This window comes from Pogona vitticeps, chromosome 11 (assembly GCF_051106095.1).
Source record: "Pogona vitticeps strain Pit_001003342236 chromosome 11, PviZW2.1, whole genome shotgun sequence".
Taxonomy (NCBI): Eukaryota; Metazoa; Chordata; class Lepidosauria; order Squamata; family Agamidae; genus Pogona; species Pogona vitticeps.
Window position 1 is genome coordinate 26,587,628 of NC_135793.1, and position 15,250 is coordinate 26,602,877.

Here is a 15,250-nt window from a genome sequence, read left to right on the forward strand (position 1 = left end):
GCTTACCACTCCAGGGGGAATTGGCCACGGGAGGATGGAAAGGGGTGCTTTGGGTACAAAACGGCCGGGACGGGAGAGGGCACCCACAAGAAGAGCCCACCTCTCCTGCCTCCTCTCCTGTCAGACGGCCGGGGGCCAGGCCGGGGGCCGGGGACGGCGAAGGGCTCCCTCCTAGGACACGGGGGCCTCCTTGCAGGCGGCACCGAGGGGCCTTCTGCCCGCGGGCCAGGGGAGGGGAGCGGGAGGCGCGCAAAGCCAGGGTCCCGCCGCCGCCGCCGCCGCCGCCGCCGCAGCAGCAGCAGCAGCAGCAGCAGCAACCCAGAGCTGGCCGTGCAACTCCCCCACCCCAACCTGCCCGCGCGCCCGCGCATCCCTGGCTCGGGGCCAAAGCTTCATGCGGGGTCTGTAGTCTAGGCTGGGCAGGCAGGAGTGTGTTTCTGTGGTCCTGTGCAGGTATCCGAGGTGACTGGCTTGGGGCAAGAGGCAGGTTTGTCTCAGGCCAGCCAGTCCTGAGGCTTGCTGAGGCCACAGGCGGCTGGCCTGTCTGCCTGAGGTGCCCTTATTCTTGCACACACCACACACAGAGAGAGGGAAAAAATGAGTTGGGCAGCAACATGTGATCAGAGCCCACACTGTGTCACACACCTGATCCCAGAGGCACAAATCCAGTCCTGCCTCCCACCTGCAACTGGCCTGAATTCTTCCAGTGGAAAGACTGGGAAATGAGCACTCTGCCCCCAAAAGAGGTGTGTGTGTGTGTGTGTGTGTGTGTGTGTGTGTGTGTGTGTGTGTGTGTGTGTGTGTGTGTGTGTGTGTGTGTGTGTGTGTGTGTGTGTGTGTGTGTGTGCGCGCGCGCGCGTGCGTGGTGGGAGGGTGAGAAGTGGAGACCCCCTCTGCAACCTTCTGCCTAGAAACCATGACAAGAAGCCCTGGCGCTTCTTTTGCTGGCTGGGCTCTTGCAAGCATCAAGCAGAATCACACTACCCTTTGAGATGAGCAAGGGACATATTTTTTGGGGGGGGAATGGCTTTTTGTCTGTTTTGCACAAGTCCTGATCTCCTCCTGTCCTACAGATCCTCTCCAGGCTGGTCCCAGACCCTTCAGGCTCTGATCAGACACCCACAGTGTCTTTATCAGGCCTGCTCTGGCCTCCAGCTTCCAGTGCACTTCAAAACCATTCCCTTAAGCCAGGACTGGTGGGCTTGATATAGCCAGAATACAAAGCCAGGATCAGATCACATCCTGGATAGCATACCAGTCCCCGGGAAATCAATATAGGAAAGGAACTGCCTACCTCCAATGTTGCCCATTGTCCTTTTGGGATCCAATAGCAAATGGTAGGATCCACAAAGACAAACTCCATGCCATTCAGATGTTCGACATAAATGTAGGTCACCAGGGAGAGGTATCCTGCCCATTCTGTTCCTGTGGAAATCATTGTGAGGGGCTGTTTTCCAGGCAAGCAAGCGCATAGCTAGGTTTATCTACATAGCTAGAAACACTGTCCAGCCTGACTCCACCCATGAGCAAGTAAGGGTTGTAGGAGAGACAGCAAAAAGGCAGAAAGGGCAAGAAGGGAGGGAGGCCCTGCTCTACGGTGGTACATGAATCTGCAAGTGGTAGATGCCTGGCAAGGGAGCGCATGGACTCATTCCTCATGGAAGACACATGCCTCAGTGACCCCTGAGCTTCTTCCTCTTCCAAAAACCCAGCTTATGCCCCTGGATCTGCATGTGATCACTTTTGCACTGTATATCTTCACTGCTGACCATAGCAATCACCAGCTCCCTCCCTCTCATGGGCACTGCAGGACGCTGGATTCACAATACACACTGCAACTCCTGGTGGCTTTGCAGTGCCCAGGCACAGCCTGGGAACCTGGGCTTTTCTCCCAAGGGAAGGGTGCCTTGCATAGAGGCCAAGCTTGGGCATGGAGCCATTAGACATGGTGGTGGGGCAGAGCTTATATCTTGGTTGGCTTTGCCCTAAGACCCTCTCTCTTGCATGTGCACACACACCCATCATAGCTGGATCTATTGCAATAGGACCAGGCCTTTCTTGCAGCTGCAAGAACATGTATTTCAGTCTATGGATTTGGAACATTATGGGTCTGAATCACACAGAACCATTTGAGGAGATGAGTGAATGTGTGTCCCTGCATGCATGTGATATGCTCAGGGCTCAGCTTTAGCTGGTCAGACATGGCAAGCCGCTGTCTTTGGCCTCTCGAAGGAACCTGATAAAAGGCAGAAACATTGGCTATGGCCCTGCAGAGGCATTTCACCTCAAGGCATGGGAGTATTCTTAGGAAGGTGTAAGAACATTAGTGCCTCCATGTTCCTTCCACAGGCTCCTATGGCTGGCTTTTAGAGGGTGGGGGTTAAGAACAATGCACGCAATGACTGGATTTCTGGGTTTCCCTTCCATTACCACCAATGCCATCCCAACAGGGTTGGGCTGCTTTCATTTGTAAGCACACACACACACGCACGCACGCACGCACGCATGCATGTACACACCACACAGCAGGCTCATCTTCCTAGACGGAAATCAGGAAGCTTAAGGGTAGAGTCAGACTTGTCTACTACCACACACAGAGGCAATGATGGAGTCTCATTTGTCTCCATCTGTATCCATGCTGTTGCTCTGTGGAGCAAAGGGCGTCTGTTTCCACAGACTCTGTCCTGAGCCTTCACTGTGCCTTGAAATGGAAGCAGGAGAGAAGGAAATGGTGTTCTTCTGAAAACCAGCTTGGGGAGGGGAAAGTGCGTGTGTGCGTGTGTGTGTGTGTGTGTGTGCGCGCGCGCGCATGTGTGTGCACGCGCGTGCACATGCCAGTGAACAGGAGGAGGTAAAAGTGCCTGGGAGCATTGAGGTGTGTAAAAAAAGACCAGCATGTGAACAAGAAAGCCAATAAGTCAAATGCAAGCACTGTACATGTCACACAGACATTGTGGATTATGGCAAAGACTGTCAACAGGGTGGGCAGTGTGTTCCTACAGGACACAGGAAACCATGATGATAATGTGGAGAGGGAGGGAACAGGCAGGCAGAGACCAGAGAGAGAGAGAAAATATATATATTCTATGTCTAGTAAGTGTGTGAAAACACGTGGGTCAGTGTGATCAACACGCGGAACGAGATAAGGTTTATAGAACATGATGGTTGTTGGAGCCCTTTGGGGTAGATTTTGTGCCTGAAGGGTCCAGAAAGTCCCACCCACCCACTCCATTCATGCGGGAGTCCTGAAATCACCCAGCTGTGTGGCTTACTCATCCCTCCACGGAAAGTCAGAGAGGAGTTAATCTGTGTGTGCATCTCAGGTTTACAAAAGCACAGCTTTCCTGTGTGTCCGTACTAGAGGAGGAGGAAAGAAGACCATATATGTGCCTGAGAGAGGCACCATGCAGAGTGGAGGCCTCGCCCTCTCTCATGCAACTGCTCTTCACTAGTATTTTCCCATCTATCCTTCCCTCAACAACAGTGTCCATGACATGCCAGTCCATGGGGCCACCATCTTCTGGGCCAGCTCCAGTCTGGGCAAAAATCATGCTTTCATCTTGAGGTGCACCAGGATCAGGAGCTTTCTGAGTTGCCAAGGAGAGACTTGTTTGAATGTGACTTCTGGTACACAGCAGCGACAGGAAGTCTGCCATATTTGTGTGTATGTGTCCATGTATGTGTGTGTGCGCGCACACACACACACACACACGCACACACACATGTATCTGTGTAGGAAGCTGTGATGTGGGCCATTGACCAAGCTGTGTCGCTCTTCTCTCCTCCAGCCCATCCACTGGGAATATTTCGGTGGTGAAGGAGATTGTGGACAAACTGCTGAAAGGGTACGATGTCCGCCTCCGGCCTGACTTTGGAGGTAAGCAGATCCCATTTTTCTTTCTCTGTGTTTTTTCTGGGGCCGGAGAGGCAGGGGCAAGGGCTTCCGTCTGTCTGGGGAGGAATCTTTTGCAGCAGCTGTCCCACTCCTATCCTCCCCCTGCCACACTTTCAAGAGTTCCGTCTTTCGCATTTAATTTTTCTTTCTCAACCCTCCCGCCTCTGTTTTTATTGCCCTACTCCCTCTGCTTGGATTTAACATGCACTCGGACAACCAGATCAGCGATGACTCTTGCTCAAGGCCAAGTTCCTTCATGGTCCACTCAATGCCGACAAAAGGGTTGGGGTGGGGAGAGGGAGCAGCCATTGTCTATGGCTGGCATTTCTGCAGTGGCTGCCACTCGGGTGCTGCTTTGAGGCACATCTCAGCTGAGATCTGCTCATCCTGCAAGATTCCCGGCTGTTCCCAACCTCTAAGCAGCCTTGCGCTGCTCCAATCAGTCTGCACACCGAGCAGCCTGACATTGTCTTAGCCGACCGTACGTCCACCCATCTCTCCTCGGGCTCAGTGATTCGTATATATGGCACTCTTGCTTCTGTTTTTCCTCTCAAGTGCTACATGTACAAGATAAAATATGCATTCAAGAGTAGCCAGGGTTTTGGAGGCTCTGTACCCCTGAAAGGTGTGGGGGATAAAGGAGGTCCTCTCATCTCTGAGATTAGAGCCATCAACCTTATCTTTTTGCCTGGCCCAGGATGGGGGTTGGAACTCTGATCATTTTGTTTGCATGCACATACAGATATTATTATGACAAAACTGTGTTGCCATGGTTGCCTCTACCCATTTCTTCAGTGTCAACATTAGTCCCCCTTTTTAACCTTTTCCAACAACCTTGTATGGGGCAAGTCATGGCCGGATTGACCGAAGTTGAAGGAGGCTTCCCTGCACCTTCTACTGCAGAGCCGAGCCGGACCTGCGGCAGAAGGGCTTCCTGGCCAGTCTCAGCTCCATTTTGTTGCCCCTTTGCTGCACTCCCCCATTGCTGGTGGTGGTTTGACTGCTCAAAGGCATCCAAAGCAGCTTACAGTGTCTCACCCGGCCTTTGGGCTCAAGGTAGCATGGGTTTGCTGGAACAAGTAAACGTCAAAGATGACCCTCTACCTACACAAATGGTTCCCCCTCCGTGAAATATGAACAGGGCTCTCTATGCTAACAGAATCTAGCATTGGCTTGTCCACCGTTATGAGTTCTACTCTTCAAGTTAGTCGCTTTCCCAATCTAGCTCTGCCTCCTCCCACCATCAGTGCATTGGGCCCATCATTCAGGGGTGGGAGAGGTAGTTAAGGGTCAGGGTTAGTGAAGATGTACTGGTCAGCTGGGGGGCCTACAAAAACCTTAGGGACCTGGCAGCCCCTCACAGGTTGTGGGGGAATGCCCCTACCCCATGAAGCTAGTCTCCCCCCTCCCCCATTCTTCCAGCAACAGGTGAAGACAATACTCTTTAGGCAGACTTTTCACAGCTAATTGGGCAGCAGACGGTTTTAATTTTTGGTGCTGTGTATCATCTTACACATGTTTAAATTTGATTTTAAAGTGTTTCTAACAGTTCCAGCTAATTATTTTAATACCAATATACATTTAATTCCTTATAATGCAGCAATTTATATTGTTTTTAACGAATTTGTCTTTTACTATTTGTGAGTCACCTCAGATCCAATAATTGTGAGCAATGTGGAATAGAAATAAAAGGGAGGGGTAGAAATGGGAGAGAGGGAGGGAGGGAGGGAGGAGACAGAGAGAAATCCCTTCTTCTGTGGGCAGTGGGCACCCTGACACTGCCCTGCTGCTGGAACTGGAGCTTAGGTTTGGAGTGCCAACTTACCAAGTTAGAAGGGAGCTGACAAGGGAGGCCACAAAGGCCCACCTACCAGGCTGCATAGCCAGGTAGCCACTCAGAAGCAAAGGTCTGGGGCAAAACGCCAAGGGCAAGTCACTCTTCCCTGTGCCTGCACTGGCACCATTATAACTCCCCTCCCCTCAAAAGATACTGCATCAAAAGTACCGAAAGTGCTGCAGTAGGTAGGAGCTATACAGCTGTGCTTTCAGGAGGCCGCTGTGCATGCCTTTGGGTGAGCAATCCAGGCCAAATAGTTCCTCTTGTTCTTCAGGACCCATCTCTGAATGCTAGTTTTCTTTTTTCTTTTTTTTTTCAAGAGGGATGTGTGGCTGCTTTTTTTAAAGCCCTTCTAGCTCTGGCTGGAGTACATACCCTATAAGAGGGACTGGATCTGCCCTCATCTGGGAAGCTAGGAGGTTCTTGGCCAAGGGGGAAAGGGCGCTCTGCAAAGCATTCCTGCCCTGCTTTTAGTCTTTGCTCAGGCAAACTGTTGGCCCTCTCCAACCAGCCAACTAAGGCTCCCTTGGGTCTGACCCTCTTCAACACTCTTCTGTGACTCCAGGGAGGTCAGACGGAGCCTTAAGCTCCTACGGTGATGGAGCATGATGGCCTGGTGGGGCAAAAGAGACCAGGGGTCTGGGTGGAGAGAGCCCTTTGCCCCCCAGAAAGGACTCAGGCACCAGCCCCACGGGTTTGAAGTGAAGTCAGGGCAATGAGGAGGCAGGCTCCAGTGCTGAAAGGCTGAGGCCAAAGGTGTGAGCTCTGTCTCTAACCAGGTGAGGCAGGTCTGCCCAAGCCATGCTGCTGTACTGGGTCCTAACATCCCAAGTGAAGAGGACATTAGCCCAAAGGTGTGATGGGATGGTGGTGCTGGCAATCTTTTTCCTGTTCTCACTTTAGGAACCACACCATCTCCAGCAGTTTAAACTCCCTATCAATCTGTCTTATTCAGGGGAGAGAGGGAGAGAGAGACAAGGAGCTTCCAGTAGTTCCAAAAGGAGGACAGGTCTGCTGGGGATTGCAGCTTACTTTTTAATTTTGAGATGCCTCGTTAGCTGAGCTGAGTGGCTGAGAAGTGCCCACCACTTTCTTGAAGCCATTAGTTGGATGAGAAGGAGAAGACGGAGAGGGAGGGGGTTGGATGACTCGATCTGCTGTTGAGCCCCACCAGTTCCCCACCCTCTACGGAAAAACATTTTGCCCAGGCCCAGAAAGCCTGGCTAACCTGTTTTTTCCTTCCCCCTCCATCTTCAGATTCCTGAGCAAACAGCCAAATATGAGTAGAGAGCTAGTTTGGAGACTGGAGAGGTGTGAGGGCACTCTCCTCTCTTTTGACAGCAGGCTCACACTATGGGACTCTTGCTCACAGGTGTGTAAAACTCTTGTTCCATTCCTTTAAAAGCTTCAAGCCATATATACTTTATATGTTTCTTCTTGGTTTAATGTGCCCTCACCAATAACCCTTGCAAACAAGTCTCCATCCTCCAGAGAGAGGCCAGGGAGGACCAAGGCTGGAGGGACTCCTGAGGGGTTTGTGCTCCCAGATTACACCACCAGGGAGGGCAAGGATGATTGCTCCTGGAGAGGCACAGGCTGACCTCCTCAGCAGGTGCAAGGAAAGAGGCTGGTGGAGGAGAGGGAGGGGAGTGTATCCACATAGGGAGAGGAAGCATCGTGCAGTTGGTGGCAAGGAGGCAGGAGAGGCTGAGTGAGATTTTGCTCCTATTATCTGCTGGCTCCAGAACAATATGTCCAGGTTTATTTGGCTGCATTCAGAGAAGGAAGAAGAATAAGAAAATGTGAGCTGGGTTGGAGGGGTCCCAGAGTGGAAGGGCAGTGTGGGCAGCTGAGGGCCACAGCATGGGACACCCCACACCTTGCCATTTTTGGAGGGAGATGCAGGCTGCCCTGGGAACGGTTGATTCCCTGTGGTGTCTCAGTCCTTTTCCACAAGGGTAACTGCCTCTGAGTGAGCAAAACCAAATCAGAAGATGGAGAGAAGGAGTTGTCGTGCAGGACAGGTGAAGAGGTGACATGGGAGCACCTGATCACTTTACATCAATCCAGGGCTAGAAGTATTCTCTCTCTCCCTGGGCGCTTGACTCTGGTCCTCAAACGTGCCTGGAAAATGGGAGATTCTACGAGGGTCCTGTTTCCATCTTCAAAACAAGAGCAGGGCTTGGGGTAAGATTCAGGAGATTATAACTGGTCATCTTGACATCAGTGTCCAGAAAGTTCACAATAGAGAAGATCAAACGTTTCATCTGCAAACATTAAATAAAACAGCACACACACACTGTGAACACAGAGAACCAGCTAGCATTTCCAAAAAGATTGTGGCTGTGGTGTCTTATCATTGAAAATATTTCCCTGTGCAAAGTTGCTATTAAACAGACCAATTACACTATGAGCATAATTAGGAAAGGGCCTGAAAGCAAAACTGTCAATTTCATATTGATTTAATATCAATCCATAGTGTAACCATATCTGTACTCTACCTATATTTGAAGTCAGCACAGCTGGGGAAGGATATTGTAGAACTTCAGAAGGTGCAGAAAAGGGCAGCCCACGTCAGGAGGGCTTCAAAGCATTTCATCTACAAGGAATATTTTGAGGCTGTTGAGCTTGGGGAGGGGAAGCGGGACAAGGGAATTTTTAAAAAGAGGTGTGCAAAATGATTCATGGTGTGGAGCAAATAGGTAGGAATAATTTTTTGTCCCTCTCCTTGAAGTTAGAATCATCTACTGAACCTAAATAGTGGGAGATCCAGGACAAATAACAGACAGCACAATTTTTCATACAGCAGCTTGAATCACATTGAAGAATTAGGCCAGCATAAATCCATTGGTGAAAATTTCATTGGCAAATTGCTGCTCCTTAAGAAGCCAGCATTTGCATTGGTTGCTGTGCACCAAGTCATACATCTGGTGTCATACAGAAAATACAGCCACAGACTTCTTACCTCACATTCCTTTCTTGCTGAAACTTATGACAGTTTACACCAATTAATCTGGGTGGGCATTAAGCAACAGGATTCTGGCCGGCATATGGTAAAACTGTGAAATTCACTGCTACAAGATGGCTGCTCGCTTAGATGGTTTTACAAAAGGATATCAATCCTTTGTTCCATTCAAGGGTTAAGTTTTTATTCCACTCAATGAGATGCATACCCTTGCCTACCACAACCCAGGTCACACTCACAGGATGGGTAAATGGCAGCCAAAACGGAGTTGTGTGTTAGCAGGAAGAGTCCACTATTACGAAGGACGGGGTGGGGGGGAGCAGCAGGGCAGAGGGTAATTTCTAAAGCTTTCTCTACCCTGCTTTTCTGGAGACAAGAGTATTGGGGCCTCTAAGACCCATGAATTTATTTCAGAGTGCACTTTTGCAGAGTTTAATAGACTTCTGTAGGTGCCCAAAGAAGTGAACTGTAATCTTTGGAAGCTGAAATAAATTTGTGTGTCTTGAAGGTGTCACAAGATTTTTGTTTGCTGAAACAGAGGAACACTGATCTCTTTGGAATTTACTTTTGCAAGCATGGCTATCCATGGACATGGCTGTAACCAGGCACCTTGGGGTGAAGAAAAGATGGCAGCTTCCTTGGGAAGTGGAAATAATTTTGGTTGCCCCTGCAGACCCTAACAGCAGTGTCTGCTGATCCATTTTTGAGTGCCTGCCTGCCTGTCGTGTGCATGTTGGCTTTCCTGGATGTGCCTGAAACTGGGGAGCCAGACCAGTCTGGCCAGTGTCCTCTGCCCATTGCCCCTGGGCTGCACCTCTTCTTGCTTCCCTGCCCAGCTGGGCTCTTATAGTCAGAGGAGTTGGAGGAGAGCCATTGTCTCTCTCCCCACCACCACCACCACCACCACCCGGGGCTATGCTAATCTGATCTGTTTCCTCTCTGGGACTCTTGAGATCTTTGCAGAACAAACATGGCTTCAGCTTTCTTTTCTCTCTTTCCCTTCTCCTGAAGGAAACCAGGGCAAGAAGGGGCAAGTGAACCAAATATTTAAATGAGACTGCTGGGATGCACAGGTGGATATGAGGAAGACCAAAGCAACTGTACTAGTGATGAGCAGCTGCTTCATCTAGTTAATAAAACATCTCTAAATATTGGGACAAAGCTGAATGCTATGAGACGGGAGGGGGCGGTTCTTACCCTATGATACTGAAACTTGCATCTATTCTCTCCCAGTAATTTCTTTGCCAGCTTAAAATTCACTTGGTACAATTCTGGCTCTTTCAATAAACCAGCAAAATACTCATGAGGGGAAATATAAACTACATGGGTTCCTTTAACATGGGCAGGATATTTGGCAACCCTGAACCACAAAGTCTGTTGTAGGTGTGTTGACCCCAGAGTTGCACAGAGCAGTTCAGAACACATTGCAGCCTTTGTTATAGCCTTGTTTGTCCTGTGCTGAATTTGTATAAGACCTGACCTCAGAGAGTTTGGGGAGCCACTATGTCCTATGCATCTTGACTCAGCTATAACTGCAGTGGATTCAAGGGGTAAATAGATGGAGTCAGAAATGCTGGCAGAGAAAGAGGTGACCCTTCCTCATGGAGTCAGTTCACCCTAGTATGCTGGAGTTGCAAGGGAGGCCAGGAGTCACCTAGTCCAAATCCCCTGTTGTTGCAGGAAATCCATAGTGAAGAACTCTCTGAGATAACTATCTGAACTCCATTTCAAATCCTCGAGTGAAGAAGAGAGCAAGGCCTTCCTGGGGAGTTTTTTCCACTGCCCAACAGTGCTTACAGTCAGAAGGCTCTTCTTAACGTTTGCTTAGATTCCCCTTTCTTCTCATCGGTGCAAGTCCTCCTCCTACTGTGTTGCCCTTGGAATCTAGGCTCCCAGTCCTGTAGCCACTCTTCCTTAGAAACACCCCTTCCTTGGCGTTATGTAGCAGAGAGAAGTGCATCCGTAGTGGGGAGAGTTTGCCTTTGTTGGAGGTGGCTGAAAAGGCATGAAGATCCTGTCTCCCATCACGCAGCACTGAATGTGCAGTCCAGGTGGGTCATGATTTCCTACAGCTGAGAGGCTCACATGATCTTACAGGATAGCTCCAAACTAATTGGCCGGTTTGTGCTAATACTGGTTCTCCTTGATCAAGAACTGTGCACAACATTGCTCTGATGACAGCACGTGCTATGGCAGAACGGTAAACAAATGCCGTCTGTTATAACGTGTGACTTCTTCATTAAAATTTCAAAAAGGGAGGGAATACCTCCTTGTGGTTCCTTTGATAAATATGAAACAGCCAACAGATTTCTTTCTGGTTTGATGTGGTTCCATGAATTTACGACAGTGTCATGAAGTGGATATGAAATGATGTGTTTAATGGGTTACCCATTTTCTTGAGCTGATCAAAGAAACCCTTTCCAGTCACCCCAGATTCAGAGGGGAAAGCCTTTCGGCAGGGAGAGAGCCCACTTAGCTGCCTGTGCCCCCACCCCACCCCACCCCCCGCTACTCCCAGGCAAGAGGAAAATCTCTGTGGTTTCCAAGCATTGTGTTAACATGTCATGCTGGTGTTCTTGGACTTCTTAAAAGTAATGTTATTGTAATACTGCCAGAGGAAATATTGGGTCAGAAAGATAAATTAAGAGCGAAAGAAACCCATCCTGAATAGGATCTTGAATGTTCAATTTGTTTTTGTTTGCTTGCTTTTTTAAATCCAATGATAAAGAAACATGGAAAACATCTCAAAAAGCCAAAGTGGTTGTACAAGAAAAATTAGGGAAGACCTGAATTATTTTCAAAAGATGGAAATTCAAGGGAAAAACAATTGATTGAAGACAAAGAAAAATGAATAACTTAGATGCATAGTGCCAGGATCAAGAAACCTAAAACCTATAAAAAATAATCCTTGTAAGAATGCTATGGGTAACAAAAATGACTTCTTTGGAGTATCTTTGAAACAAAAGGATGTAGAAGGAAATAATTGGTCTCTCATTCAGAAAAGAAGGACAGAAAAGCACAGGTAGGTGAAAGGAAGGCAGAATCACTTCACTCCTGTTTTGTTTCTTTTATCCAAAGGGGAATATTCTGTGCCATCTGGCGTGAGCATCCCAAATGGGAAAAGGTGCAGTTTGCACTTTGAAAAGGGCCTGGCCTTGGCCAGGAAATACAGAACTAGCCCAAGTGAATCTTCAGGTCTTGGTCAATCCCATCCTCTAGCTGCATTTAATAAACTCATTAGAGTATGCTTAAAACCTCTATTATTGGTGATAAATCCTGAGGAACAGGTGAGGTGCTGTGAAACTAGCTATAGACTCAGGAGGTCTCCCTTTCAGAAAGAGGAAACACAACACTATGTTCTGCATTTAGGTCCCATACACACCCCTTGCACAGATGTGGGAGGAGAGACACTGGGTTTGGCAGCAGTGCATGTGAGCTGAATCGTGGAGTTTGGGTTAATCACAAGGCAAAAGTGAGTCAGAAGTGTGATGCCACTGTGAAAACGGCTAATGCAACTTTAGGCTGCATAGAGAGAGCCATACAATCTAAGTCACAAGAACTCCTCTCATTTTATTCCACACTATTCAGGGCATAGTGCAAAATGTTTTCAGTTCTAGGGAATCACACTTTAAGAATTAACAGAAACCAAATCTGAAGCAGGTAAAGAGAAAGGAAAATTTTCCCAACAAAGGGTAAAGGGTGTAAGCAAAAGAAGAGAACTAGAGAGGATGAACTATGTGAGAGGGGTCACTTGTTTTCTCCTGCTTGATCTCAGAAGGTCGGACTAGATCTAGAGAGTTTCCATTGCAGAAGGGCACATCTTGATTACTATTGGGAGAGATGTTGTGATGGCAAGAGCAGTGGGACAACAGAACCAGTGCCCTAGCGAGGTAGGGAGCCATGCCTTGCTGCACCTTCTGGCCAGCTGTGGCCAGCTATGAAGAAAGGTTGTAGCATCCCAGTTGTCTTCTTGCTCTAGGATTCATTCCTTGTAGCAACCCCTTTCCCCTTCCAGGTTGTCCAGGTGGGCAGGGAATGAACGGGGGGAAAAAACCCTGTGGAGGGGCTCATCATGAGACAAACTTTTCAATCTTACCATTTAGGTATTCTAGGTGCCCATTTCAGCTTCTCCTACCCACCCTCCCAGATCCCCTTTCCAGGTTGGGACAGAGACTGAGAATGGAAGCAAGCAAGATACCTCCAGAAACCAAGGGTTTGGGGTCTCCTTAAATATTGCCCATGATGTGCCATCCAATCACTTCTGACTTAGGATGGCCCTAATACGGTTTTTAAGGCACACAAGATATTTGAGAAGTGCTTTAATCATTGTCACTGCCCCCCCCCCAAGTAGGTTATCATGGCCTATCAGGGTCTCCTGAGTCATAGTCCAACACTGTATCCACTATACTGAACTAGCTCCCTCAAAGATTACCAAATTGAGCCAGCAGCGATCTCCAGAAATTGCTGCTCTAGTCAACATTAGTATTTGCTGGAGCCAAGGATTGCCCTTCTCCCCTCTGTGAGCATGGAAGAAACGCAAAATTGCATCATACTGGAAGCCAACTTTTTCAGAGCAAAGTTGGGTATGCTGTCCTTTTAGTGTTTCTATTACTCAGAACTCCTCTCTATTACCTATCTGAGTCAACAGCCAAGTCTGAGAGTTCCTTAAGCTCTGGGAACTCATTTCAACAAGAGTCCCCAGAGCCTGGGGTCAGACCCTGCTTCTGTTTGTGAGCAGGATCCTCTCTTTGGCTGGGCAGGAACTGTGCCGCTCTGCTGAAAGGCAGGGTCTCCCTTTCTCACCCCACCCAACCCCATTCCTTCTGCTCTCTTGCAGTCAACAGGGTTCTGTGGAAGACAAAAGATCCAGTAGGAGTTGAAGCTGGGTCACTGGGTTCCATAAAGCCTTTAGGGTTAGGAAGAAAATAGTCCTACAGAGAGTGTCCCTGTCCTCCTCCAAGCTTGCCCATTTCATTTCGCCATTTCTGAAGCGCTTGGCAATTCCAAAGCTGAGAACCTGGGGTGGGGCAATTTTACTATCAAGGGAGGGCATCAAACTGCCCAGCATATATGCAGGGATTAATCCTGCCTCCTTGTATTTCAGGTAACCCTGTTACAGTGGGAATGAGCATCCACATTTCAAGCATTGATCAGATTTCAGAAGTCAACATGGTAAGTACTGGGAGGTTTTGTGCTGAAGTGCTGGCTGTGGCTTGGTGTTGTTGTGCTCTCTGAACTCCTCATGGTGCTGCTGACCCAAAACACCAGCTAGCGGAGAATCCCGATGGAAGAGGCAAGCCTTACCCCATAGCCTTCACTTACAGAGTCCAATATAAGTTCAACAACCTAGGAGGATAGGTGGGAGGCATTGTGCATGTGTGCGCCCTTGCATGGATGTGTACACACAGAGAGAGATGTATGCTTCCTACCTTGTTACTCTCCTCCTCCAGAGGCAGAGAAACACTGTGCTGCATGAGGGACCTCTGGGTGTGTCAGAAAGGCCTTTCTCAAACTGACCCCTGGGCCTGCGCTGTCCTGAGACCCAGCTGACCGACCACCAGTAGAGTTCCTTGTGAACAGTTCAGAACTGGACCCACTTCCCTTGCACCCTCCCTGATTTCCTTGATACAGATTAAATTCTACAGAGCAGAGCAGAATGGAGCCCAAAGAATGCAATGGACAGGGGAGTTTTGGTCCCTTGGGGAGGCTGGGAGGTGACTGTCAAAGGTCAGCTGCAGGACCCATGTGGGCATTTGGCCAGGTCCCCACCCCACCCCACCCCATGTTAACAGCTGAAGCTTGTGGGATGATGGCAATGCAGGACAAGAGGGGCAGCCCTGGAGGTGCAAGCCAAGGGCTGCAGGGTGTGTGTGTGTGTGTGTGTGTGTGTGTGTGTGTGTGTGTGTGTGTGTGTGTGTGTGTGTGTGTGTGTGTGTGTGTGTGTGTGTGTGTGTGTGTGTGTGTGTGTGTGTGTGTGTGTGTGTGTGTGTGTGTGTGTGTGTGTGTGTGTCTTTTTTACTTCAAGATTTTTCTGCTATGAAGTTTTAGACTGCTAGGGGACTAGAATTAATCCTCTTGGATTTATATGCTTGTGAGTGTATTGATCATCTTTTCTCAGTCTGGATATCTGTCCAAAGCTAGATAAAGCCCTCCATGTCCTTTTGTGATCTTTCTGTTTGGTGTTTATAATACAAAGGAGAGCTTGATGGTGAAGCAAAATCCTTCATGATCCTTGCAGGTTTCCCTTTGGTTCAGATCACATTGAGTTGATGAGGTCCGGATCCTGACATCTGCAGGGGGTTAGTTGTCTGAAAATGGACTCTAGCAAACAAGCTCTTTGACTGTTCTGCAGCACTTGCATCCCCTCTCCCTCTGGCACATGTGTCAAAGTGTATCCATGCAGAAGGAGGCTAGAAGGAGTAGGTTTTCACTCTTACACTTGGCCAGTGGGAAGGAGAACAGAGAGAGAGAGAGAGAGAGATGAATATGAGAATCTTACTTAGCAAGAAAAGGAAGCTCAGGGACTCTTGGGCAGTCAAAGCACTTTCTATAA

General features: G+C 48.8%; 1 protein-coding gene across 2 annotated transcripts in view; it reads left to right on the forward strand.

The window, feature by feature from the left end:
- LOC110080211 (gamma-aminobutyric acid type A receptor subunit theta) overlaps positions 1–15,250 on the forward strand; it is a 44,067-nt gene that overhangs the window by 602 nt on the left and 28,215 nt on the right. For both annotated transcript variants that reach the window (XM_078380738.1, XM_020795931.3), the window contains exons 2-3: positions 3,789–3,877; positions 13,802–13,869. In XM_078380738.1, coding sequence (XP_078236864.1) covers positions 3,789–3,877; positions 13,802–13,869 — 157 coding nt within the window. The remainder of the gene's footprint in view (positions 1–3,788; positions 3,878–13,801; positions 13,870–15,250) is intronic.